The sequence below is a fragment of the Loxodonta africana genome, chromosome 15 (genome assembly GCF_030014295.1).
Source record: "Loxodonta africana isolate mLoxAfr1 chromosome 15, mLoxAfr1.hap2, whole genome shotgun sequence".
Lineage (NCBI taxonomy): Eukaryota > Metazoa > Chordata > Mammalia > Proboscidea > Elephantidae > Loxodonta > Loxodonta africana.
The window spans coordinates 71,123,732-71,150,490 of NC_087356.1; the positions used below are offsets into that span (position 1 = coordinate 71,123,732).

At 36.6% G+C, this 26,759-nt stretch overlaps 1 protein-coding gene and 2 pseudogenes across 1 annotated transcript; 2 read left to right on the plus strand and 1 right to left on the minus strand.

Annotated features, from left to right (window-relative positions):
• Nucleotides 1-871: 871 nt before the first annotated feature.
• On the minus strand, nt 872-2,894 carry LOC100677773 (olfactory receptor 8D2-like). The gene has a single exon (XM_003418299.3). It carries the CDS (start codon nt 2,296-2,298, stop codon nt 1,372-1,374), a length of 927 nt encoding a protein of 308 aa, XP_003418347.1. The 5' UTR covers nt 2,299-2,894; the 3' UTR covers nt 872-1,371.
• Nucleotides 2,895-5,245: 2,351 nt separating this feature from the next.
• LOC111752852 (U6 spliceosomal RNA) lies at nt 5,246-5,344 on the plus strand (annotated as a pseudogene).
• A 12,402-nt stretch (nt 5,345-17,746) lies between these two features.
• Nucleotides 17,747-24,896, plus strand: LOC100677492 (olfactory receptor 8D4-like; annotated as a pseudogene).
• Nucleotides 24,897-26,759: the final 1,863 nt, after the last annotated feature.

Genomic DNA, 26,759 nt, shown 5'->3' on the forward strand with positions numbered 1-26,759 from the left:
AAAAAACACAGTTATTAATGTCCAGCTAAGTGCCTTGAGGGTGAAAAGTGTTTCAGCAATTAGCCTTGATCTAGAGGAGCTTGCAATGTGATAAGAAGAGAAAGGGAAAAAAAGAGAAACCAAAGAAAGGTAGGAAAGAAAGCAAAAGAATTGAAAGAAAGATAAGAGAAGGGAAAAAGGAATGGGAAGGTATTGGGACAGAATGGATCAGACAGTCTCCATTTTGGAAGTGAACAAATGGATTAATTTGATTATATCCCCAGCAAGTATCTGAGACCTCTCAGAAATATCCTAGTCAGGGAGATGCTCATTGTCTACTTAAACCCCTATTGCTGAATAGCTCACAACTTCATGAGATAATTGGTTATTTTTGGATGTTTCTGATTATTATTATTAAAACAGTCTTCCTTAAATTGAGAAAAACTCTGCCTTTGTATAATTTTCTCCCAGTTAAAACTAGTTGTACTCTGTGGCAATAACCACTACGACTTCTACAACTAACACTCCCCCCTTATATTTACTCATCATCCTCCAATATCTGTGGTCAACCTCTATCCCCTTATCTTTCTTTATTTTCTTTATAAAACATTGCATAACTTGAGACTTTATTACGTATTTGTTTCCTTGAATATTGTTTTTCTTTGTAACTGAAACCTAAATCCAATGAAAGCAAGTAGTTCGTGATTTTTGTTCATGTCTTTATCAACAGGCTGAGGAATACTGCCAAGCATGTACTGGGCATTCAAAAATATTTTTAATTGAATAACTAAAAGAATAATAGATAAATGAATGTACAAAGGCAAAACCTTTGTCCATCTTTGTCATACTCCTCTGATCTCTTCTGTGTTTTACTATTTAATCAACACCTGCTTCCCAGAAACACATATGCACCAAAATCCACCTACAAGTTATTTTTCATTGTAAGGGCTACACCTTTCACAGCTCCATTTAAATATCAGAAGGCTTTGGAACTGAAAAGGGTTCCTCCCCTCAAAAAGTTTAAAGGCATGCAAGAATTTCAGGCCAATTAACACCATCCCTTCTCAAACACAACTCAACTCAATACCTAGTTCTCTGTACAGGTTCAAAATTAATATACATTATACACAATACATTCTTCTTTATTTGTCCTTCCCTTCCTGTAAAACCCTATTGCTCTAGTACATAGAATACTTTAAGATTATATGGACTTTCAGATGTTCTTACTAATTATCTCCAATAATATCTGAATAATTCTTAAGTAAAAATAGGTATTTCATAAATAGCTATGAATTCCTTTGGAAGAGAAAGAAAATCACACAGATCTCATGGCAACTTTTCTTCTGGCTCCTTTTCTCTTGTTCTCTATGAGAACCCCCATTGTGAGGATGACTACCTGCCCCCAACCACCTTCCTCAGTGCGCTCTTTACATCCTTGTTCCTCAGGCTATAGATCAAGGGATTCAACATGGGAATCACTGTGGTGTAAAATACTGAGGATACTTTCTCCTGTTCCATAGTATTGCTAGAAGGAGGCTTGAAATACATGAATGTTATAGACCCAAAAAATATTCCCACTGCGATGAGATGGGAGCTGCAAGTGACAAAGGCTTTGGACTGGCCTTCAGTGGAGCAAATACGAGGGATACTGGAAAGAATGAAAGCATAAGAGATGAGAATTGCCAGGGTAGGTGCTAAGGCATTAATGCCTCCAATAATAAATAGCAGAATCTCATCGATGTGGGTACTGGAGCAAGAGAGAGTCAACAAAGGGATAATATCACAAAAATAGTGGCTGACAATACGAGACCCACAGAAGGACAATATTGACACGTGCATGGTATGGACTGTGGCCACAAACAAACCCAGCGAATATACCACGCCCATCATTATGGAACAGACCCTATGGGACATGATGGTATTGTAAAGCAGTGGGCTACAGATAGCAACATAGCGGTCATATGCCATGGCTGTCAGAAGGTAGCCTTCTGCAACTGCAAAACTAAGGAAAAAATAAAGCTGAGCCATGCACTCCAGAAAGGAGATGACATTCTTTTCTGACACGAAGTTCACTAGCATCTTAGGGGTAATGACAGAGGAGTAACAGAGATCAATGAATGACAAATGACTGAGAAAATAATACATTGGAGAGTGAAGTTGAGAACTGATAGCAATTAAAATGATCATGCCCAGGTTTGCCACCACTGTGACCACATATATTCCAAGGAACAAGAGGAAAAGCGGCAGTTGGAGCTCTGGGAGATTTGTTAACCCTTCAAGGATAAACTCAGTCACTGAAGAAACATTGGAAGTTGTCATTTCTTGAAAAATATAATCTGTAGGAATAAAGATGAGAAAAAAGGAATATTAGAATTATATTCTGACTCTCAAAGCAGAATGACACACCTTGTCTCATTTGGTTCCAGTCTTAGTAGCCTCATCTATCCCATGACTCTATGCCTTCCACAAAAAACCTGAACATAACTCAAAGCCTTGATTCCAACCAATACTGCTGAATGCCCCTCTTAAGAGTCTTTTCTTTTTGTTTCCAACTTCAGCCAATAACCACCTCACTTTGGGATAAAGCACAAACTTTCCAGAGCTAATTAATTTTCCATCGATACCGTATAAAAGAAGATTGTTTACCCTATTGTTCTGTTGTTGTTATGCACTGTCGAGTCAGTTCCGACTCATAGCGACTCTATGTACAACAGAAAGAAACACTGCCCGGTCCTGTGCCATCCTTACAATCCTTGTTATGCTTGAGCTCATTGTTGCAGCCACTGTGTCGATACACCTCGTTGAGGATCTTCCTCTCTTCCGGTGACCCTGTACTCTGGCAAGCATGATGCTCTTCTCCAGGGACTGATCCCTCAGAACAACATGTCCGAAGTATGTAAGATGCAGTCTTACCATCCTTGCCTCTAAAGAGCACTCTGGCCGCACTTCTTCCAAGACAGATTTGTTTGTTCTTTTGGCAGTCCATGGTATATTCAATATTCGTTGCCAACACCATAATTCAAAGGCGTCCACTCTTCTTTGGTCTTCCTTATTCATTGTCCAGCATATACCAAAAGAACCCTCATGTTTGAGTCCATGTTTCAGTTCCCCAAGACCAGGAACTTTTTCTGTTACAATATCACTTCTAATCTAAATCTGACGATATAAAAGTAGTCCTTTTTATTTTCTCAACTCATCTATGTGAATCAGTATAATTAGCACTTTCTAAAGTAAGCACTTGAAACATAGAAGAAGTGTAAAAAGAGATTATGTGGGTGTAAAAAAAAAATGTATAAAAGTCCCTAATTAATTCAGATTCTTATTCTGTCTTTTCTGTTCTCTGGATAGAAAATGTCAGTGGGCCAGAACATTCTTCTTTTCAATGTGGATGTGGTTGACAGAGAATGAAGTGCTAGAGCCTATTCTTAGACTACACTTTAGACTGTCCCTATCCCAGAAACAGGAAAGATGTAGGGTTGGCTTTCAGGTGTGATACTAGAACCAGCGTTCCCCCTCCTGTCCCTCCCTTCTGCCCATCATTACACCCAAAATCTTACTGACCTATCTCTCTCAAAGTTGCTAGATCAGAATTGGAGAATTTCTCATTCACTCTCATTCACTAAATAGTTTTTCCTAAAGTACAGGCAAAAAATTTTGGGAAAACTGTTTACTCCTTCCAGCTATAACATTATATATTATGTAAGAATTTAAGTTTACCAATTTTTATTGAGTTCTGTTGAATAAAACAAAATGTGTCTTTGATTTATGTTACATTTAATAGAGAACATACTCAATATCTGAGTCTTGAAACTTGGTAATCTTTAAATTCTATTTTTCCAAAATGTTAACAATATAACTGGAGGAAAAATCTCATACATAGAATGATACATAGAAAAATACCACACATAGAATGATACATAACTTTTAATTTTCATTTAACATGTGATCATTTTTCATTATCACAAACAAAAAGTCATGAAAATTTATTGCAATGTATTTTCTTCTGTGTTCCTTCCACAATGTCTTATGGATGCTTAATTCATGGGTTAATGTAAAGGCTGAATTAGATAGAGTATTTTTACCTGTAAGAACACATAGCAAGAAAGCCATGTTTCTGGGTTCATGGAATTAGACAGTTTTCTAAAGAGAAAAGGGGTCAGAGTTTCCAGGATGGAACTCTTAGTAACTCCATTAATAATGGCTGTGTGATTGAACCACTTCCAGATCAATGCTCTGAACTTGTCCAATGAGCTATAGGAATAAGACAGATCTGAAATTTTTTGTTACTCATACAGAAGTCAATACTGCTTGCAAGTTATCAGGGAGAGAGGCTGAAGGAAATAAGGGCAGGTGGAAAAAAGAGATGCAGAAGTGGTACATTCTTGGTTGAGATCCACCTAGTGGATGCCACAGTTTTTTTGATAGGCTTACACATAAGCTGACTGTAAATTTCTTTTTATAATCCAAAATAATCTGAAAGCCATACCACTGGGAAGTGCTGTCTGAAGGTCAGAACCAGAGTAGATCTATCTCTCTGTGACTGTAAGATATTCTTGCTGACTTTGGAGCTAAATTTGGTGATCTGTCAGAGTAAACAAAACCCATCAGATTATGCTTTGACAGCACCCAAAAGATTGAGAATAGCAACAAATATGCAGTTACACTTCTCTTATCTAGAGACACTTTGTAGTAAATTAAGATTTCAGTATTACAATAACCGGAATATAAATCAAATGTCTTTAAGAAGGTGATATAAAAGACACGATGTCCATTTATTAAAGATTATTTACTTATCAGTCCACATTGGTCCTCTCTTACAGCTGTATCACCTTTTTTAATTAAAAAATAATTTTAAGACACATGAAATTGATCAGAATAAAAACTGCATGTTTAAAAGGGGAGGGAAGATATGAGAAAGCTGTTAAAGAAAGTTGATACTAAAAAGGAAGAAAAGAGGCCTACAAAAAACACAGTTAAAAAGAAAAAAAAAATCCTCGAATAGCATAGTCCCCTAGGACTCTGAACATTTGAAAGTATGAAAGCACACATACATACTCAAAATAACTCATGTACATAAAAATGATTGCCCTGAATCATTAAAAAGATCATTTAATTTTTTTCAGCATCTTCAAAACAAAAATGTCAGGTAATATTAAATGAAATTTTTAAATTTCTAGGTAATTCAGTGGATGAAATTAAGCAAGAAATAGCAAGATATTTACATAGGTGAAATTTAACTGAAAATGAAATATTACGCTAAATGAAAGTGAAACGGCACATATACTAAAACTGGAACCATACAGAGAAGATTATCATGGCCCTGAGCAAGCATGACAAGCAAATTCGTGAAGTGTTCCAGCGATTAAGATTTTGGCTACTAACCAAAAGGTCAGCAGCTCGAATCCACAGCTGCTCCTTGGAAACTCTATGGTGCAGCTCCACTCTGTCCTAAAGGGTCACTATGAATCGGCATCATCTTGACGGCAACAGGTTTGGTTTTTGGTTCTCTGCGTAGACAATATGTATCTCAGTGTGGAGAGAAAAACGCATTGTTTAGTTCATCTCCCAATTTTGCTCTCCTGTGGCTGGTGACCTAAAATGCTACTGCTTTTAAGGCTTTATAATGCAGCCAGAGTAAAAGGCAGAAAAGTGTCAACTCTGATCCTTGGGAAGAATAAATAGATATCTAAGGAAAATAGCTGGTTGCTTGCATCATCAGCTAACGAAAGGCATAAGAACACTGCCCATCAGATCCTTCACTGAGATACCCATGAAGCATCCAGTATTTAAATGGAAAAAAATATAGATGTGTGCCTAATTAAAATAAAAAGTTAATACTCTACAATTTTACTATTATTTAATAAATGGAGATACTCAAATCTAAGACAATTTCTCCTCTTGCAAACTCAATTTTATTAAGCATAGTGCTATCTGGAACAAGTATGATCTGTTATTTTCTTCCACTGGAAAGATAGCATTTAATAAAATTTGCCTTAACTAATCTGTTATAAAAACCTGTTGCTATCAAGTCGATTCCAACTCATAGTGACCCTATAGGACAAAGAACTGTCCCATAGGGTTTCCAAGGAGTACCTGGTAGATTCAAACTGCCCACCTTTTTGGTTAGCAGCTATAGCTCTTAACTGCTACACCACCAGGTTTCCCATAATCTATCACAGACTTTACAATATAGAGCTATATTTATTGGGAAATGCTTTTTTTTTTTTTTTCATTTCTATGATGTAACTTCATTCAGGAGGCAAGAATAAAATTGGTTGAACATCAGAATCCAAACACGATTAGGAATAGAGGTATCCCTTTGAACTCTGATAAAGCTGGTACTTTTGCAAAGAAAACTGAATTCATAAAGTTTGATCTTCTTGTTAGAGAATGAGGTTTAAATTTTCATGGGATTTTAATGCTGTGGGAAGGAGTTAGTTCTGTGTTTGTTACATTATGTAAAGCAAATGTCATGAAATACCTGTATGAATTTTGTCAGAACAAAATGTTTCCTAATTTCAAGTCTTTCCCCTATGATTATATCATGACATAGATGGAGAGGCATCATATTCATAGGCAGAAGACATGAGATAAAAGCACGACTCCACTACTTAGTGTAAAGCCTGTGTGATTATAAGTCATTCACCCTCTCTGAGTCTTTATTTCTTCATCCATAAAAAGACCAGTTGTGCAGATTAAAACATCCTTATGAAGCTTTGCAAACTGTAAACCACAATGCAACTATTAGTTATTATTTTTATTGTGTCTTACATTTATAACGTAGTTTCTGAGTTTACTTTGTCTGATTTATCCCAAAGCCCCCCCAAAGCAGCAGGCACCAAGGGGCATGAATGAGAAAGTTGATTCGTATCTGCATTGCTATCAGGAGAAACACACTGTTTGTTCCGGGATCTCGTAAAATAGAGCATTCTGTGTCAACTGGAAAATGAAAAAGCTTGAAAAGTAATCATTTAAGAAACACAGAAATTGAGATTTCTGGGGTTTGTATAGTCACTTGGGAATAATTATCAAGAATCTAATGCATATTAGAGACTATAAATACAGGGAATTATGATTTAAATTTAAGAAGGTGAAATAGTCTGTTAACAGCTACTACATTGGCAACTATGCTATGTTCCTGCTCTCCCTGAAACAGCTATTGCTGTGACCTTGTCAGACAAGCGTTGGGAGCAACACCTAGAGGAGGAGGTCATTCAATACCAAGCAGGTTGACCTACCCACCTCTAAAATATTCTCAATGACTTCTTAAACTCTGACAATAATGAAAAGCCCAGTCACAAATTAAGTTTGAAAATGTAGCACTGCACTGGCCAATAGTGACTTTGATTGGATACCATGTAACTAGCAAAAGCCATTTGCAAAAAGGAAAAGAAAATCTCACAGGTAAGCAGATGTAACAGATCAAGTAGGAATTAGATGTTGGGCTCTTCAGAACCTGTTTGGCTTGTTGTCGGTTCTGATAAGAAATACTAAAACTGAGATCAAGCGAATTGGAAATTAAATGAAGGAAATTGCCATTCGGTGTATGCACAGAATGCAAGTAAATATGTAAATGTAAAATATTTAGAGTTACCTCTTTTTAGGCAAAGTTTTTTAGAGCAGGTGCCAGTTCTGGAAACATTTCCTTTGGCAGTCATTTAAAAAATAAATAAATACAACCTCAATGTCTTCCTCTAATGAGGAGGTTAGATTTTGTTTTTCTAGCATAGCCTAGTGAAACGAGCTTACTCTCTGGAACAAGCCTGGCTGCTTACTAGTTGTGTAACCTTGAGCAATGTGACCTATGACTCATCTTCATCTTTAAAATATAGCTCATAGGATTTTTAAGCATAAAATGTGTTAATAGTGGTTAAAAACTGGTACATATCAAATGCTGTATAAGTCTTTGGTGTTACTGTTTTAGTATCTTGAAGGGTGAATGATTAATGACAGCATTTACATAGAGCTAACCCAAACATCACTCAGAGCTTCTATGACTTAGTGAGAAGGTGAGGTCAACTTACCTTAAGACAAAAACTGGGATCTTAACTTTATTTTGAAATGCTGAGATTGGGCTTAAATATATACGATGACAATTACCAAAGGACTACAAATTTCTAAAGATTTGGTCCCATGTGTATTACATAATTATGAAAAAGAAATTGGAGTGTACATGATCTCAGAAAGAACTTATCACCTAAAAGATTCATCCCTGTGAGGAAAAATAAAGTATACTACATCCTTATATAGCACTTTAGAATTTACAAACTGTTTTGCCAAACATTATTCTTTTGACTCTTCTAGACCACGGAAAAAGTTATCTCAAAATAAAGCTAAGGGACTTTAATACTTCCCTAGGTCACTCAGTCAATAATTGGCAGACCCACAATTTGAAATTATCTGGTTCCAAGTCATTTTGAACCTATCAGGAAATTAACTTCACATTAATTTTCTGGAACTGATGCATAAATTAGCAGCCTTATTTATTCTTCAAAAAGAGTTTCACTAGAAAATACCATTCAACTACAAAATGTTCTCTTTGTTCAGCTGTAGAAAACACTTTCATTTATTTTCCACAATAAAGCTTTACTACAGGCTATAATTGAGGCATTAGTAAAAAGTCACTAATTAAAGGAAGCTATAACCAAAAAAAATTTTTTTTTTTTTTATAACCATTGCCAAGTAGGAATGATTGTGGTGGTATATAAGGTTGAATAACCATTGCCAAATAGGAATGATTGTGGTGGTATATAAGGTTGAATAAACGTAGGGTTATCAAATCTCCTGTATCTAAAGCTAATGAAATTATTAAAAACCCAGGCTAAATTAAAATAGTAAAATTAATAGTACATGTATTAGTCTACCACTCTTTTGTCAGTTTGTCATACTTTGGTGGCTTTACTGTTGCTATGATATTGGATGCTATGTCACCAGTATTTCAAATATCAGCAGGGTCACCCATGGTGGCCAGGTTCCAGCAGAGCTTCCAGAATAAGACAAACTGGTAAGAAGGACCTGGTAATCTAGTTCTGAAAAATACAGTTCAGTTAAAACCATATGGATAGTAGCGGAGCATTGTCTAATATAGTGCCAGAAGATGAGCCCCTCAAGTTGGAGGGCATTCAAAACACTACTGGGGAGGGACTGCCTCCTCAAATAGTTGTGGTTGTTACATTTTACCTACTGAGTTCCAACTCAAAGTGACCTTATTTTTAACAGAAAAAAACACTGCCTGGTTCTAAGCCATTCTCAAAATTGTTGCTACTTGAGCCCATTGTTGCAGCCACTGTGTGAATCTATCTCATTGAGGGTCTTCCTGTCTTTGCTCACCCTCTACTTCACCAAGCATAATGTCCTTCTCAGGGGCTGGTCCCCGTTGCTAACAGCTCCAAAGTACGTGGGACAAAGTATTGTCATCCTCAATTTTAAGGAATCTTTTCTCTGTACTTCTTCCAAGAGAAATTTGTTTATTCTTCTGGCAGTACATGGCGTATTCAATATTCCTTGCCAACACGTAATTCAAATGCATCAATTCTTCAGTCTTCCTTATTCATTGTCCAGCTTTCACATGCCTATGAGGCATTGGAAGATACCACAGCTTGGCTCAGGCACACCTTAGTCCTCAAGGTGACATCTTTGTTTCTGAACACTTTAAAGAGGTCTTCTGCTGCTGCAAAAAACTTCAAAATAGTGTTGACCTTAATGATATGGATGGAATAAATCTTCCAGGATCATATTTGCTGAAGTAGCATGACTCAAAATGAGAAGAAAACCTGCAAACATCCATTAATAATTGGAATGTGGGCTGTATGATGCATGAACAAAGGAAAATTAGAAGTTGTCAAAAATGAAATGAAACTATTGAAGATCAATATACTAGGCAATGGTGAGCTGAAATGGATTGATATTGACATTTTAAATCAGACAACTATATAGCCTACTATGCCAGGAATGACAAAACGAAGAGGAATGTGTTCACATTCATGGTCAAAAAGAATATCTCATGATACCAAAAAAAAAAAAACCCAAAATATAATGCTGTCAATGATAGCATAATACCCATATGCCCACAAGAAAGACCAGTTAATATGGCTATTATTCAAATTTATGCACCAAACAACAATATCAAAGATAAAGAAATTAAAGATTTTTACCAACTTCTGCAGTCTAAGGTTGATCAAAAATGCAATCAAGATGCACTGATAATTACTAGTGATTGGAATGCAAAAGTTGGAAACAAAGAAGGATCAGTAGCTGGAAAATAAGGCCTTGGTGATATAAACATTGCTGGAGGTCATGATAGAATTTTGTCAGACTAACAAAAAAAAAATTTTTTTAACAGCTTATTTATTGCAAATATGTTTTTTTCAACAACATAATCAGTGACTATACATGTGGACTTTACCGAATGGAATATACAAGAATCAAATCAACTACATCTGTGGAAAGAGACAATGGAGAAACTCAATACCATTATCCAGCGTGTGAAACAGACCATCAACTACTCATATGCAAGTTCAAGTCGAAGTTGATAAAATTTTTAAAAAGTCTACTAGAGCCAAAGAACAACCTTGAATATATCTCACCTGTATTTAGAGACCATATCAAGAACGGAATTAACACATTGAACACAAATGACTGAAGACTAGACGAGCTGTGGGATGACATCAAGGACATCATACATGAAGAAAGCAAAAGGTCATTAAAAAGACATGAAAGAAAGAAAAGTCCAAAATGGATGTCAGAAGAGACTCTGATATTTGTTCTTGAATGTAGAGTAGCTAAAGTAACAAAAGAAATGTTGAATTAGAACAGCCGAAAAGAAGATTTTAAATGGCCGCTTGAGAAGACAAAGTAAAGTATTATAATGAAATGTTCAAAGACCTGGAGTCAGAAAACCGAAGGGGAAAAACAGGCTCAGCATTTCTCATGCTAAAACAAATGAAGGAAAAATTCAAGCCTCCAGTTGCAATATTGAAAGATTCTAAGGGCAAAAACTGAATGACACAGGAGACATCAAAAGAAGATGGAAGGAACACACATTCTCTGTGCCAAAAAGAATTGGTCAATGTTCAACCATTTCAGGAGGTAGAAGATGATCAAGAACCAATGGCACTGAAGGAAGAAGTCTAAGATGCACTGAAGGCATTGGCAAAAAAAAAAAAAAAAGGATCCAGGAATTGACAGAATGCTAACTGAGGTATTTCAACAAAGGAATGCCGCACGGGAAGCCCTTACTTGATTATGCAAGGAAATTTAGAAGATAGATACCTGGCCAAATGACTGGAAGACATCCATATATATGCCTATTCCAAAGAATGGTGATCCAACAGAATGTGGAAATTAACCAAAAAAAAAAATTTTTCTTATCAGTAATATCACATACAAGTAAAATTATGCAGAAGATAAGTAAATATAGTTGTAGAAGTACTTAGTGTGTTAATTTCAAAATGTCTTCTCAGAACAAAATAAATTTAAGATCATAATTTCCCTCTAACTGCTACTTTAGCTGTGTCATACAAATTTAGATATATTTGTTTTTATTTTCATTCAGTTCTGAATATTTCTTGTATTTTCATTTTGAATTAGTTTTGACCTGTGAAATATTTGGAAGTTTTTGTAAAATTTGAAATGTCTAAAGTGATCTTTTTATTTTTAATTTCTAATTTTACTTTAGTCAGGCAATGTGGTCTCCATGGTGTACTTTTTTCCTTTTGGACTCTATTTTTGTTGTTGAGAAATTTGCTGTTATTAACTATTTTTTTTCCTTTAATGTAGGCAAGAAATTTCTCTCTCTCTCTCCATCTGGGATATTAAAATCCCACTACAATATTTTAGGTTTTTGTTTAGGTTTATGTATTCTGTTAGTAAGAATCCTTTTTCTTTTCTTTTTTTTTTTTTCGATTCTAAACAATTCTCAGTCATTACATACTAGAATAGGGCCTCTCCCCAATTCTATTTCTGATTTCTGGAACTCCTTTGGACCACAGCCGACTTTTCTTTTATGCCATTTAGGTTCTCTTTCATATTGTCTATAATTATCTCTCTGGTGCATGTTACATAATTTTTTTAAGCCAAAGAATCCACCAATTCTGTCTTCAGCTATGTCTAATCTACCACCTTATCTGTCTATAAAGTTTTAAATTTCATTGATTACATATTTCATTTGTTTCTAATTCTATCTGCTCTATTTTCATAGTGTTTTGGTCACTTTAGGGTTTTATTTGCTCTCATTTTGGGAAACAAAGTATCACCTTTAACTCATAAATTTTGTGTTGAAGACACTAATACATCTTTAAAAAGATGTACATTATTATAAATACATACAGATCTGGTCACCAAGATCTTCTCTCCTTACAGGGGCCTACTCATACAGAATATGTGGCATAGAGGAGCACAAAAGAGTATATGATTCTTGAAGAGAGATTTCTTCTCTTCAAAGAAAAAAAAAAAGGAAGAGAAACATTATTCCCAATCATGTAGAAGATAGAAAGAGCCATGTGTATTGTCCTAATGTTTGTCTTTTCACATGGAAGAAAACTTTAAAAGTAGGGTGTAAGTATCTCCTCTATACTCCAGAATAGTGTTTTACAGATTAATGTTTTACTAACAGAAAATGTTCAGGTTGTAATGCTCCTATTTGTTGTGTATGTTTCTTCTCACTCGTGGTGCATTTTTTTTTTTTTTTCTGTTTAGTAATGGTTCATTTTTTCCTGAGAAAAAGTTCTGCAGCCTGAGTTATGATATGTATCCACATAGGACAGTTTTTCATTTTTTCCAGGCACCCCAGGATTATTACCAGGAATGAGGGAACAACAGAATTGCAATGAAGAGTGAAAGCATAAGCAAAGACACACTGGCAAGAGATACTGGGAATATTAGGGAAACAAAGGTTGTCGGGGACTAGAAGTAAATACCAGGACAAAATGCTATAGAATTTGATAGAGGCCAAATAATGAAAGGTAGTCCTCATCACAACATTTTATTTCAATATGTAAGGGGGAAGGGAAGGGGAGAGCTTACACTCGGGAGGAGGAAGAGACAGGAGGTGGTGACATTCCTCAGTAAGGTGGTCCCTACGTGGTGGTTAAACGTTAAGCCCAGGAAATAGTCTCTATAGGGGTGCCTAACTTGATAAGGTCCCTAACTTGATAGAGTCCCTGACTTGGCTGTTAAATGTTAACAGAGAGAGGTAAGAGAAAGAGGGCATAAAACCCTAAGAAAATGACTATCGGGGCTCTCAGACTCTCCCTCTGAGCAGTCCGCTTGACGCTCTCTGGCCGAGTATACTTTCGCTATTAACCTCTGCTAACTAATAAAACCCTTTGCTTGCTGGACACTCTTTGTCTCAGTGTTTGAATTCTTTCCTACACCAAAGACAAGAACCAAGGCTATTCTCTCCAGTAACAGATACACATACATATTAACTACCATTTTAATTTTTTTCCATGTTACCTTAGACTGCCAACTTAATGGTACTGTAAATCACTACATGGTGCATTAATTGAATTGCCTTTGAACAAGTGACATAGATTTAGTAAAATCAATACAAATGTCAACATCTTGGATGATGAACCTAGAAGTATTGGGATTTCTGGGACAGGATTTCAAAATAATTTTTTTTTCTCCTTAATGGAATAGAGCATGTCTTTTGAAGCAAGCAGTTTACCTTTACCCAAGAGTGATTTCTCCTAGAAATTGCTACCAGTTTGAAGAGGATAAAACATCATTGTTGTTCTACTGCTCTTTTAATGTCTTTCTGCTTTGTCATTTTTTCTCAGTAAAGTTCCTTGCTCTCTATTTCTCTTCACAATTTCTCTTGGGAGTGAGAAGTGCAATGTGTTTAATTTGTGTTAATATTTGAAAATTTACTTTTTATTTCAAACCAAATATATTACATTGCCAAAGCTAAATAGCCAATTGTTTGTGGTCATAAACTAACCCAAACTTTCACATGTTCTATTTGTGCCTTTAGATACAAAACTACAGCAACTTGAAAACAGTGTCCAATGAGATCATGTTCTCAAGTCACAAAAAAGAAAATATATACTTCATGATTTATGTTAACTCCCTGGAAATTAAAAAAAAAAAAAAAAATCCTGCAAATTAAAAAAAAAAAAAATGTAGGTACTTTCACGATACTATATTTCCAAAGAGAAAACAAATAGAATTCATTCCCTGGAAAACGCAAAGTACGTATTACAACATGTTTTACACTACAACGTTAAGAGCGTCCACTATTGAATGAATGTAAAGCACAAACCCTGTCGAACCCCAGGAATACAAAGATACAAAGACAGAAACAATGCCCTCCAACAGCTCATGATCCATTAGCAGACAAATGATTCTTATTTAAGATGGCCTGAGTCAAGTGGTATAATATATAAAACAAAACATTCTTAGAAATATATACGGGAAGACAAGAGAAGGAACTGGAGCTCTGCCTGGTCAGTTAAACCCTGGAGGGTAAACTCTGTTACCAACAAGTAATTACCATCAGTCATTCTCCTCTAAGAGTGGATCTATGGAGATGAAGACGAAAGCCAAATTAGAGAAAAACTGAGCTTTTCTGAGCCACTCTCACTTATGAAATAGCACACACTTTGGCATTCTATAGCCCCTTAGGACTATTCTTTTAGACCCCAGGGTGTCCAGCAATGTATTCTGACTTACAAGGAACTCCACAGAGTCAGAGAGTTGCTCCAAGGGCCTGAGAAGAGATGGCTGGCACGGCTGGAGCCTACAAGTGTGAGGAAGACTTGAAGTACATGATAATATGAGAGAACACTTTTAATAGACTGGATATTTTGGTATAGATATCTATTTCATGATGCTAAAATATTAAACGCTCAGCTTTATTTTTTTTAACCATTTCTTGTATCACATGTTACTGAACTGCATCTGATCCCTGGGCTTGCTTTGTACAGAGATAGATGGGTGGAGATAAGAGGTGAGGTGATTCTCAGAATGAATATGGGTCAGCATTATATGAAGTGCGTGGGTAAAATGAGGAAAGAAGGAAGGTTCAAGATATTTTGTTGATTTTTTTTAATTTTATATTCATTAGGGATATGAGTCTGTAGTTTTCTTGCGGTGGTTCTGTCTAGCTTTTGTATCAGGGTAATGTGCACCTCATAGAATGAGTTACTTCCTCTTCTATTTTTCAGAAAAGCATAAGTAGGATTGGAGTGACTTCTATAAATGTTTTTTAAAATTCTCCAGTGAAGCCATCTGCTCCAGTCTTTTCTTTGTTGGGAGGATTTTGATTATTGATTCCGTTCCCTCACTTGTTACAGTTCTATTGAGATCCACTATTTCTTCTTGAATCAATGTAAGGAGTTTTTGTGTTTCATGGAATTTAACCATTTCCTCTAAATTATCTAATTTGTTGGAGTATAATTTTTCATATTACAGGTAGTCCCCACCTTAAAATGAAATTTTTTCCAATGATTCCACTGTAAGTCAGTTCTGACACACATACATATCATTTTTTAAAAATGTCTTTTATTATTATCTTTGAATTATTGCTTTTTGTTTTCAGTATCTATCATGGATTGAATTGTGGTGCCCCAAAATATCTGTCAACTTGGCTAGGTCATTATTCCCAGTATTGTGTAATTGCCTACCATTTCGTCATCTGATGTGATTTTCCTATGTGTTATAAATCCTATCACTATGACGAAATGAGACATATTAGTCTCATTACTAATATTACATATTAGTCTCATTATATTGATGAGATCTACAAGATAGATGGTGTCTTAAGCCAATCTCTTTTGAGATATAAAATAAAGAATCAAGGAGAGAGACACGGGGACCTCATAGTACCAATAAAGCAGTGCCAGGAGCAGAGTGAGCCCTTAGGACCTGAGGTTCCTGTGCTAGATGCTCCCAGACCAAGGGAAAGCTGATGCATCATAAAGACCTTATGCTGACCGTAAATGGACTAAATGCACCAACAAAGAGACAGAGTGGAGCAGAATGGATAAAAAACACGATCCATCTATATCCTGCCTACAAGTGACACACCTTAGATTTTAAGACACAGACTAAAACTCAAAGGATGGAAAAAATATATCAAGCCAAAATAAATAAATAAAGAGCAGGGAAGACAATATTAATTTCTGACAAAATAGACTTTAAAGTTAAATCTACCACAAAGGATAAGGAAGGACACTGTATAATGATTAAAGGGTCTGTACACCACAAGGACATAACTATAGTAAATATTTACACATCAAACAACAAGGCTCCAAAATATATAAAACAAACTGTAACAGCCTTGAAGAGAGAAATAGACAACTCCACAATAATAGTAGGAGACTTCAACACACCACTCTCAGTGGAGGACAGGACATTCAGAAAGAAGCTCAAAAAAGACAGAAGATCTGAATGCCACAATCAACCAACTTGACCTCATAGGCATATATAGACCACTCCACCCAACAGCAGCCAAATGTACTTTATTTTCCAAGACACATGAAGCATTCTTCATAATAGACCATATATTAGGCCATAAAGCCAGCCTTAAAAGAATTCAAAGCATCAAAATATTACAAGGCATCTTTTCTGACCATAAAGCCATGGAAGTAGAAATCAACAACAGAAAAAACACTGGGAAAAAAAAAAAAAAACACACACACACATGGAAACTGAAAAACGGCTTGCTCAAAAACTACTGGGTTATAGAAGAAATTAAGGACAGGAGAAAAGAGTTCACAAAATCAAATGAAAATGAAAACACATCTTACCAAAAGCAGTGCTCAGATGTCAATTTACAGCAATAAATGCACACGTCCAAAAGGAACAAAGGTCCCAAATCAAAACATTAACCCTACAACTCCAAAAAATGGAAAAAGAGATGAAGAGTAGTCCTCAAGTGCCAGAAGGAACAAGAAAATGAAAATCAGAGCAGATTTAAATGAAATAGAGAACAGAAAACCAATTGAAAGAGGTAACAAAACCAAAAGCTGATTCTTGGAAAAGATCAACAAAATCAATAAACCACTGGCCAAACTGACAGAAGAAAAACAGGAAATGAAGCAAATAACCCAAATAAGAAATGAGATGGGCGATATCACAACAGACCCAGCTGAAATTAAAAGAATCATAACAGAATATGATGAAAAACTATACTCTAAAAAATTTGAAAACCTAGAGGAAATGAACAAATTCCTAGAAACACACTACCTACTTAACTAATACCAACAGAGGTTGAACAACTAAATAAACCTATAACAAAAGAAGAGATTGAAAAGGTACTTAAAAAATCCACCCCCCCCAAAAAAAAAGCCCTGGCCCTGATGGTTTCACAAGAGAATTCTACAAAACTTTCAGAGGAGAGTTAACACCACTACTACTAAAGATATTTCATATCATAGAAAAGGAAGGAATACTCCAAAACTCATTCTAGGAATCTAGCATAACCCTGATACCAAAACCATGTAAAAACACCACAAAAAAAGAGAATTACAGACCAATATGCATCAAAAACATAGACACAAAAATTCTCAACAAAACTTTAGCCCATAGATTTCAACAACATATCAAAAAAAATAATTCAACATGACCAAGTAGAATTCATATCAGGTATGCAGGGATGGTTCGACATTAGAAAAGCAATCAATGTAGTCAGTCATATAAAGGAAGCAAAGACAAGAACCACAGGAAATTATCAATTGATGCAGAAAAGGCATTTGACAAAGTCCAATGCCCTTTTGTGACAAGAACTCTCAGCAAAATAGAAATAGAATGAAAATTCCTCAACATGATAAAGGGCATTTATACAAAGCCAACAGCCAACATCATCCTAAATGAAGAGAGTCTGAAAGCATTCCCCTTGAGAATGGGTACCACAAAAGAATGCCCTTTATTGCCGCTCTTATTCAACATTATGCTGGAGGTCCTAGCCAAACCAATTAGGCTAGAAAAAGAAATAGAGGGCATCCAAAATGGTAAGGGAGAAGTATGACTTTATACACAGAAAGCCCTCAAGAATCTACAAGAAAACTACTGCAACTAATAGTAAACTTCCGCAAAGTATCAAGATACAAGATAAACACACAAAAATCAGTTGGATTCCTCTACAACAACAATAAGGATGTCGAAGAGGAAATCACCAAATCAATTCCATTTACAATAGACCCAAGAAGATAAAATACTTAGGAATAAATCTAACCAGAGATGTAAAAGACCTGTGCAAAGAAAACTACAAGACACTAGTGCAAGAAACCAAAAGAGACTTACATAAGTGGGAAAATATACCTTGCTTATAGATAGGAAAACTCAACACTGTGAAAATGTCTATTCTACCCAAAGTGATCTACAGATACAATGCAATCCCAATCCAAATTCCAATGGCGTTTTTTAATGATGGAGAAACAAATCACCAACTTCATATGGAAAGAGAAGAGTCCCTAAATAAGTAAAGCATTACTGAAGAAGAACAAAGTGGAATGCGTCACTCTACCTGATTTTAGAACCTATTATACTGCCTCAGTAATCAAAACAACCTGGTACTGGTACAACAACAGATACATAGGCCAATGGAACAGAATTGAGAATCCAGACATAAATTCATCCACCTATGAGCAGCTGATATTTGACAAAGGCCCAAAATCCATTAACTGGGGAAAGGGTAGTCTCTTTAACAAATGATGCTGGTATAACTGAATATCCATCTGCAAAAAAAGGAAACAAGACCCATACCTCACACCATGCACAAAAACTAACTCGAAATGGATCAAAGACCTAAATATAAAATCTAAAACAATAAAGATCATGGAAGAAAAAATAGGGACAACTATAGGAGGCCTAATACACGACATAAGTGGAATATAAAACATTACCGACAATGCAGAAACATGAGAAAAGAAACTAGAAAACTGGGAGCTCCTAAAAACCAAACACTTATGCTCATCCAAAGACTTCACAAAAAGAGTAAAAAGACAACCTACAGACTGGGAAAAACAATTTGGCTATGAGAAATCCAATCAGCAGCTAATCTCTAAAATCTACAAGATATTGCAAATCCTCAACAACAAAAAGACAACCCAATTAAAAAATGGGCAAAGGGTATGAACAGGCACTTCACCAAAGAAGACATTCAGGTGGCTAACTGATACATGAGGAAATGCTCACAATCATTAGCCATTAGAGAAATGCAAATCAAAACTACAATGAGATACCATCTCACCCCAACAAGGCTAACATTAATCCAAAAATCACAAAATTATAAATGTTGGAGAGGTTGTGGAGAGACTGGAATACTTATACACTGCTGGTAGGAGTGTAAAGTGGTATAACCACTTTGGAGCCGATTTTGTGCTTCCTTAAAAATCTAGAAATAGAACTACCATATGATCTAGCAATCCCATTCCTTGGAATATATCATATAGAAATAAGAGCCCTCGCAAGAACAGATACGTGCACACCTATGTTAATTGCAGCACTGTTCACAATAGCAAAAATGGTAACAACCTAGCTGCCCATGGACAAATTAATGGATGAGCAAGTTACGATACATACACACAATGGATACTATGCAACGATAAAGAATAATGATGAATCTGTAAAAGATCTCACAACATAGATGAATCTGGAAGGCAATACGCTGAGTGAAATAAATCTGTCACAAAAGGACAAATATTGTATGAGACCACTATTATAATAACTCAAGAAAAAAATTAAACACACAAGAACACATTCTTTGATGTTTACAAGGGTAGAGAGGAAGAGAGAGGGGTATTCACTAACTAGATAGTCGGCAAGTATTATCTTAGGTGAAGGGAAGGACATCACACAATACAGGGGATGTCAGCACAACTGAACTAATGCAAAATCTAAGACATTGGCTGAATACAACCAAACACTTTGAGGGACAGAGTAGCAGGGGTGGATCTGGGGACCATGGTTTCAGAGGACACCTAGGTCAATTGGCATAACAAAGTATTTTAAGAAAACATTCTGCATTCCACTTTGGTGAGTGGCATCTGGGGTCTTAAAAGCTAGCAAGCAGCCATCTAAGATACATCAGTTGGTCCCAACGCAGCTGGAGCAAAGGAGAATGAAGAATATATCAAAGACACAAGGAAAATACAAGCCCAAGAGACAGAAAAGGCCATACAAGCCAGAGACAACACCAGCCTGAGACTAGAAGAAGTAGATGGTGTCCAGCTACCACCAATGACCACCCTGACAAGGGACACAACAGAGAGTCCGGAGGAAGCTGGAGAAAAGTGGAGTACAGAACTCAAATCCTAGTAAAAAGGCCAGACTTAATGGTCTGACTGAGACTGGAGGAACCCCAGAAGACATGGCTCCGGGACTCTCTGTTAGCCCAAAACTAAAACCATTCCCAAGCCAAGTCTTCAAAGATTAGACTGGACTTTTAAGACATAAAATGATAGTTGTGAAGAGTATGCTTTTTAGCTCAAGTAGATTAAAAAGAAATATATATATGAGATTAAATGTGCAGCTCCTGTCCAGAGGTGAGATGAGAAGGCAGAGAGGGACAAGAGCTGGTTGAATCCACACGGGAAATACGGGATGAAAGGAGGAGTGTGCTGTCTGTCACATTATAGCGTGAGCAACTAGGGTCACATAAATAACAATGTATGTATAAATTTTTGAATGAGAAACTGACTTGAACTGTAAACTTTCACTTAAAGCACAATTTAAAAACAGAAAAAAAATAATCTCTTGCCTTTATTTATTTGGGCTGTAAGAACTGTTTTTGCAGTAAGGAAGAATGCACTCTACTATGTTTTGAAAAGTTTCATGAAAAAGGTTAAGAAGAAGGAGACTAGAATAAAATATATGTTCAGTCCTTGCCAAGAGCCTTCATGTTTTACCTCATGTTTTGTAAATTTTCAAGAAATCAAAAAAAAATTAAAAACTTAATTTTGTCATTGACTCTCATTGGCAGGATTTATGTCTTTCAGAGTCCTCTGGAACACATATAATCCCAGATAATGGGTATCAAAATCCATAACTCATAACACAAATTCTGAACAGGTCCATTGATCAGCACATCTTCATTAGTGAAAACATAAAATATCAACAAAAAATCCAAAGGAGAAAATAAAATTGGTCTTGAAAGGGTTATTAAAAGCTATAATTTCCCTCTTTGTAAATGTATTTAAATGCCTTCGCAAATAGTGATTATATTCTATATACTGTATGGTTTATGAGAAAAATTAGATGAGCAAAAGTAGAATAAAACTTAAGTAAAAAAATGATCTGGAGTATATAATAATATTTTTTGTTGTTTAAATACTCCCTTATTAAATAGGCAACATTGTTTACTTGTTTAATATTGTCTATTTGTTGGTTTCATGACAAATTCTCTGTCATTCAAACAATAATAAAAATTAAGTATAAGAAAGGGATTTATACAGCAATTGGTTTGTATAAAATGGCCACTAACAGATATAGAAACCAAGTCAGGTGATGAAAGCTCATTCTTTTTCAAAGCATCAATTACCTTGGAAATGCATGAGCAAAGGCATAAGTTTTTTTCTCTTATACATCTGGAAATCCTTGTTTCTTTGATCATTTTTGATATTTAATAAGGAAGGTTACTGGGGAGATTTATATGAAAGATATATTACTGATATCTCAGACTATGTCCTTTATGTTTCTTAAAGAATATCTAGTCTACTCAAGTAGTCCTGATAAACCCCAGTCCTGATAGGACAGTGTTTAAGAGCTCAGTTGCTAACCAAAGGTTGAACAGTTCAAATCCACCAGCCACTCCTGGAAACACTATTGCAGCAGTTCTACTCTGTCCTATAGGGTCACTATGAGTCAGAACCTACTCTACGGCAACTTGTTTGGTTTTTTGGATTTTTAGTCTTCTCAGGAGAAAGAAGAGCCTAACCTTCTCCAAGAAGGTAAAGTTCGAAACCATTCTGCCTTGGAGCCTCAAGGCCAAAGTGTGCAAGCATTCAACTAACTCTAAGAGACTATGACAACATTTCAAATGCAAACTTCTCTTTTTGGAGAAAAAACAGGAGCTTATAAACTTCGATAAGAACAATAAGAACCCTCATTGCCCTGTATAACTCCACCAAATGAATTAAGGAATATATGCAAGGGGGAGGTGGATCTTCCTTAGATCATCACTAATACTGCAAAAATGTTTACTCAAAGTTGCGGGTGAGTAATTATTAATTGATCTTAATTACAGTACAAAGAGTTAAAAATATAGAGCAAGAGTTACCATGCTCAGCTTTTGGAGTACACACAGAGATGAAGGCTGAGACCTCTGCTGTCTGAAGTGGGTGAGAACACCTTCAGCAAAATGCTACCCATCTGTTTATGATAATCCTACAATCACCCAAGAAGGGAGCTATTTCCCACTTCTGCATAAATTTTTCTTGTTCCAAGGATTAGACCAAAATTTTAATTCTAAACATTGACAATGGCAATATTCTGGGAGAACTGTTATTCTGGGTGCAAATGTAACTCAATAATCACTTTATTTCTTCTCAGGGGATTTTCACCTCTGAGAGTCTCCTCTGGACTTGTGGTCCTGGGAGAATACTATATTCTTGCATCTCTGTGGAGTATAAAGGTCTACAAACAACAAGTCAATGTATTCCCTTGCTTATAAGAGGGTTCTGAGGAACTGGAGGTGGAAAAGAATCTTATTATTGCTCACTCAAAGTAGAATCAGAAACTTGTTAAATCTTAGAGCTGTAACAGAAATTAGAAATCCGCCTTCCAGCACCACCATTTTATAGCAGGGGAAAGGTGAAATGGCTTTCCAAATGTCACACAATGAATTAGTGGCATGGCTGGAGCAGGAACACAGCTTTAGAAACTATAAGAGACTGTATTTCATCTTCATTTTCAGTAGTTGCAGTTTGATTTCTTAATCGTTGGTGTTAATAATATCATGCTGTAACTGAGATCAGCAAGGTTCTGGACAGGTAATGTTTCCCACGAAACTATGTGAATTTATCCCACACTACAGGAGAGAACACTTGAATTTAGTAACTTAGTAGGAACAATAACTCTTCACGTATATATATAATGGAGCACTAACACATTTGAATAAAAAAAATCTCCAGGATTAAGTTGAGAATCTTCTTAATTTAGAGCATCATGGTCCCTGTACTTCCTTTTGACACTTAAGAATCCTGACTATAAAATATTCCTACCCTTACCAGTTTCTTCTTGAGGAATGCTCCGTATTCCATGGGCAACAAAAACCCAGTGTACGCAAAAAGCTCAACACTAAACCTGAAATTACTTTCATAAGACTTAATAAAACCTTGAGTTCCCAGCACCAAGGGCTCCAGCACTCTAAGATGTGGTCCCAGTTCAATCCATAATTACTGCATTCATCTTTGCTGTAGATGCAAATAAAATTCTCAGAGGGTTAAACAATTACTGGCATTTTTCTCCTATTGAGAAACTATCTTATAGTTTTAAGGATCACATTGTATTTATCTTTGTTTCTCTACAATTTAGTAAGGTCTTTGGCTAAAAATAACACAGTCCTGACATGAAATATGCAATTTACCATCCTATTATTGACCACCCTTAAATTCTGTTAAGGAGCCCTGTGTTGCAATGATTAAGTGCTCAAACTGCCAACTGAAAAGTTAATGGGTCAAAGCCACCCAGTGGTTCCAAGGGAGAAAGACCTGGAGATCTTCTCCTGTAAAGATTATAACTTTGGAAATTCTATGGGATAGTTCTACTCCTTCCTGTAGGGTCATTGTGAGACAGAACTGACTTGAAGGCACACAACAACAGCAAACTCTTTTGATTTGATTAGATTATTTTTTTCTTTTCTGTCACAAGACTAATAAAATGATTACTAATCATGGGCAAATAACTTCCTTACTTTATGTGATTTTTTCTTTTTCCTCGTTTCACATCCCCTGTTTCCTGAAGGAAATCACCAAGCAAAATGATTCCACAATGACTGAATTTGTTCTTGAGGGATTGACAGACAAACCAGAACTGCAGCTGTCCTCTTCCTCCTGTTCCTAGGGATCTATGGGGTCACTGTAGTGGGAAATTTGGGTATGATCCTCCTCATCACTTTCAATTCCAAGCTCCCATGTACTTTTTTCTCTGTAAGTTGTCATCCCTAGATCTTTTTTTGGAAACCTTGGTGGCTTAGTGGTTAAGTGCTACGGCCGCTAACCAAGAGTCGGCAGTTCAAATCCACCAGGTGCTCCTTGGAAACTCTATCGGGCAGTTCTACTCTGTCCTATAGGGTTGCTATGAGTCGAAATTGACTTGAGAGCAGTGGGGTGAGGTGGGGTAGATCTTTTTTACTCCTCAGTTGTTACCCCTAAAGTCCTGGGAAGCTTTGTATTTGAGAAAAATGTTATTTCTTACCCTGGATGTATGACTCAGCTTTTTTTCTTTTGTGTTTTTGCTACTGCTGAGTGCTACATGCTAACTACCATGGCTTATGATAGATATATTGCTATCTCTACCCCACTGCTTTACAGGTCACCATGTCCCAAAAGGTCTGCAATGTACTGGCGACTGGGGTCTATATCATAGCATCTTCGGGAGCTATGGCCCACACTGTCTTCATGACCAGGCTTTCCTTCCGTGAGAACAATGTCATCCACCTCTACTTCTGTGACATAATTCCTCTCCTGAAGCTCTCATGCTCCAGAACTTACATCAATGAACTTCTAGTGATACTTATAGGTGGATTCAATGTGTTAGCAACAACTGTGCCCATCATCATCTCTTATGGCTTTATGCTCTCCAACATCCTTCGAATACCCTCAGCTGAGGGCAGGTTGAAAACCTTTGTTACCTGTGGCTCTCATCTTACAGCTGTTGGGTTTTTTTATGGATCCATGATATTCATATGTTTTAAGCCAGCATTCAAAAACATGGCCCAGGAGAAGGTGCCTCTGTGTTCTACACCTCAGTGATTCCTATGCTGAATGCTTTGATCTACAGACTTAAGGAAAAGGATGTAAAAAATGTGCTGAGCAAAGTCATGGTTATGAGGTATGGACCACTCCAGGTTAGTATTCAGGACCACTAAAAGTCATGGTAATAGTCTGCTTCTTTCTTTTTCTTAAAACTAGTTTGTCTTTCTGTTTCTTATAATTAACTTCCCATTATTAATCCTTTCACTAAGGCTGTCAGATGTTGCCCTTTTATTGGAGTCTGCACACACAAACAGGGACACACACATACATCTAACTCTGAGAAAACTATCCATGGTAAGCCCTTGATAAAACTCAGGCATGTTTATTTTGAAAAATTCTTCCCAGGTGAATCTGCATGGTACTACATCATTTCCAAATGGGAAAAACTTGAATAGAATATTTTTCCTTTGTTTGTTGTAAATTAGCAGTTATTCCCTTCTGTCTTTCATAACTAGCTAGATAATACTCAGGGAAACTAGTACCAGGCTTGGCTGTGACAGAAAATAATAATCTTAAACCTTGATCAGGAACTTTATTTAAAAAATAATGTAGACCAGTCCCTGTCGTGGCCATGATGAGAGTTCTGTACAGAGCTGCTGGTCATGTAGCAGCAGGTAGGATGACACTGGTTTATAGGTTATGCCTGTTGCCCGTGGTTCTGTCTGGAGTAATCAGTAGCTCAATGTACAATGAATGTACAAGGCACAAACTCAACAAGTTGTGATGGGGTTCTGGTGCTCAGTAAGACTGTAGAGGCCCCACCCAAGTTAGAAAAAAAGGCAACTGCCACTTAATTCCATGGATTTTTTTTAAGTGTCTGAAGTATTAAGAAAGGTATCAGAGACCCCTCTGCAAAGCTCTGCCTCTCCTGCTCCACAGTACGACTCACTGGACCTGGTATTGTTAACATGGCATACTCAGATCCAAGATAGATCCCTAAGGGGTCCAGGGATTGAACTCAACGGGTCTGTGAATGCCGTGGAGGAAATCACATCATTGTTTTCATGGAACCAGAGCTGTTTGGATTTGTCTACCTCAGCTACATAGAGAAAGCCTGTCATGAAGAAAATGACAAACTCAGTCAGACAACTGTGAACTCAGGGTACGCTGCAAAAAGCCAGGGGCCTCCATGGAGACTGTTAAAGGGGCTGTTGACTTCTGCAGCCACAGAGCAGACCATGCTAAAAATCAGACCCAAGATCTGATGGTCAGAGGGGCCAGCTTACAAAGACACTAAATTTATAGCCATGGTATAGCTCTTCCAGGGTCTGGAGGGAAGAGGAGAGCCCTGTGATCTGGGGGATTGAGTGGGTGCACTTGAAAATCTTGAACCTGTCAACAAGTAAGAATGTGTGTGTACTCTGTTAAAAAGAAGACTCAAGACAGTTCAAACTGGAGACATGTCTGATCTCACAAAGTGAATCCAATACTCCAAGATGGCAGAGTTACAGAGGTATTTTTATAAGGTAAAATACAACATTCAGCTTGGAAGTTACAAGATTAGAGCACCAACTTGAGTAATAGGTAACAGGACAATATGCACTTGTGGTCATAAGTGGATCTGAGTGGCACAGAGTGAGCATCCTACCTTAAGCATCTGTCTCTTTGCTAAGAGATGTCCCTGATCAGAGGGGTATTTGTAGTGTTTAAGGGAGCTCAGGGCTGATCAAAGAAAGAGATATGACCATGAAATAGCAGTGTTGCACAACAAGCTATTTATTAGGGCCTACGTGTGGATCCTGGTGGTGCATTGAAGCCCCTAGTGGTGCAGTGGTTAAGAATTTGGCACCTAACCAAGAAGAGGTCAGCAGTGTGAATCTACCAGCCACTCCTTAGAAACCCTAGGGGATAGTTCTATTC

Excerpts from the sequence above, each read along its gene's own strand:
- LOC100677773 (XM_003418299.3), bottom strand. The coding sequence starts at position 2,298 with ATGACAACTTCCAATGTTTCTTCAGTGACTGAGTTTATCCTTGAAGGG.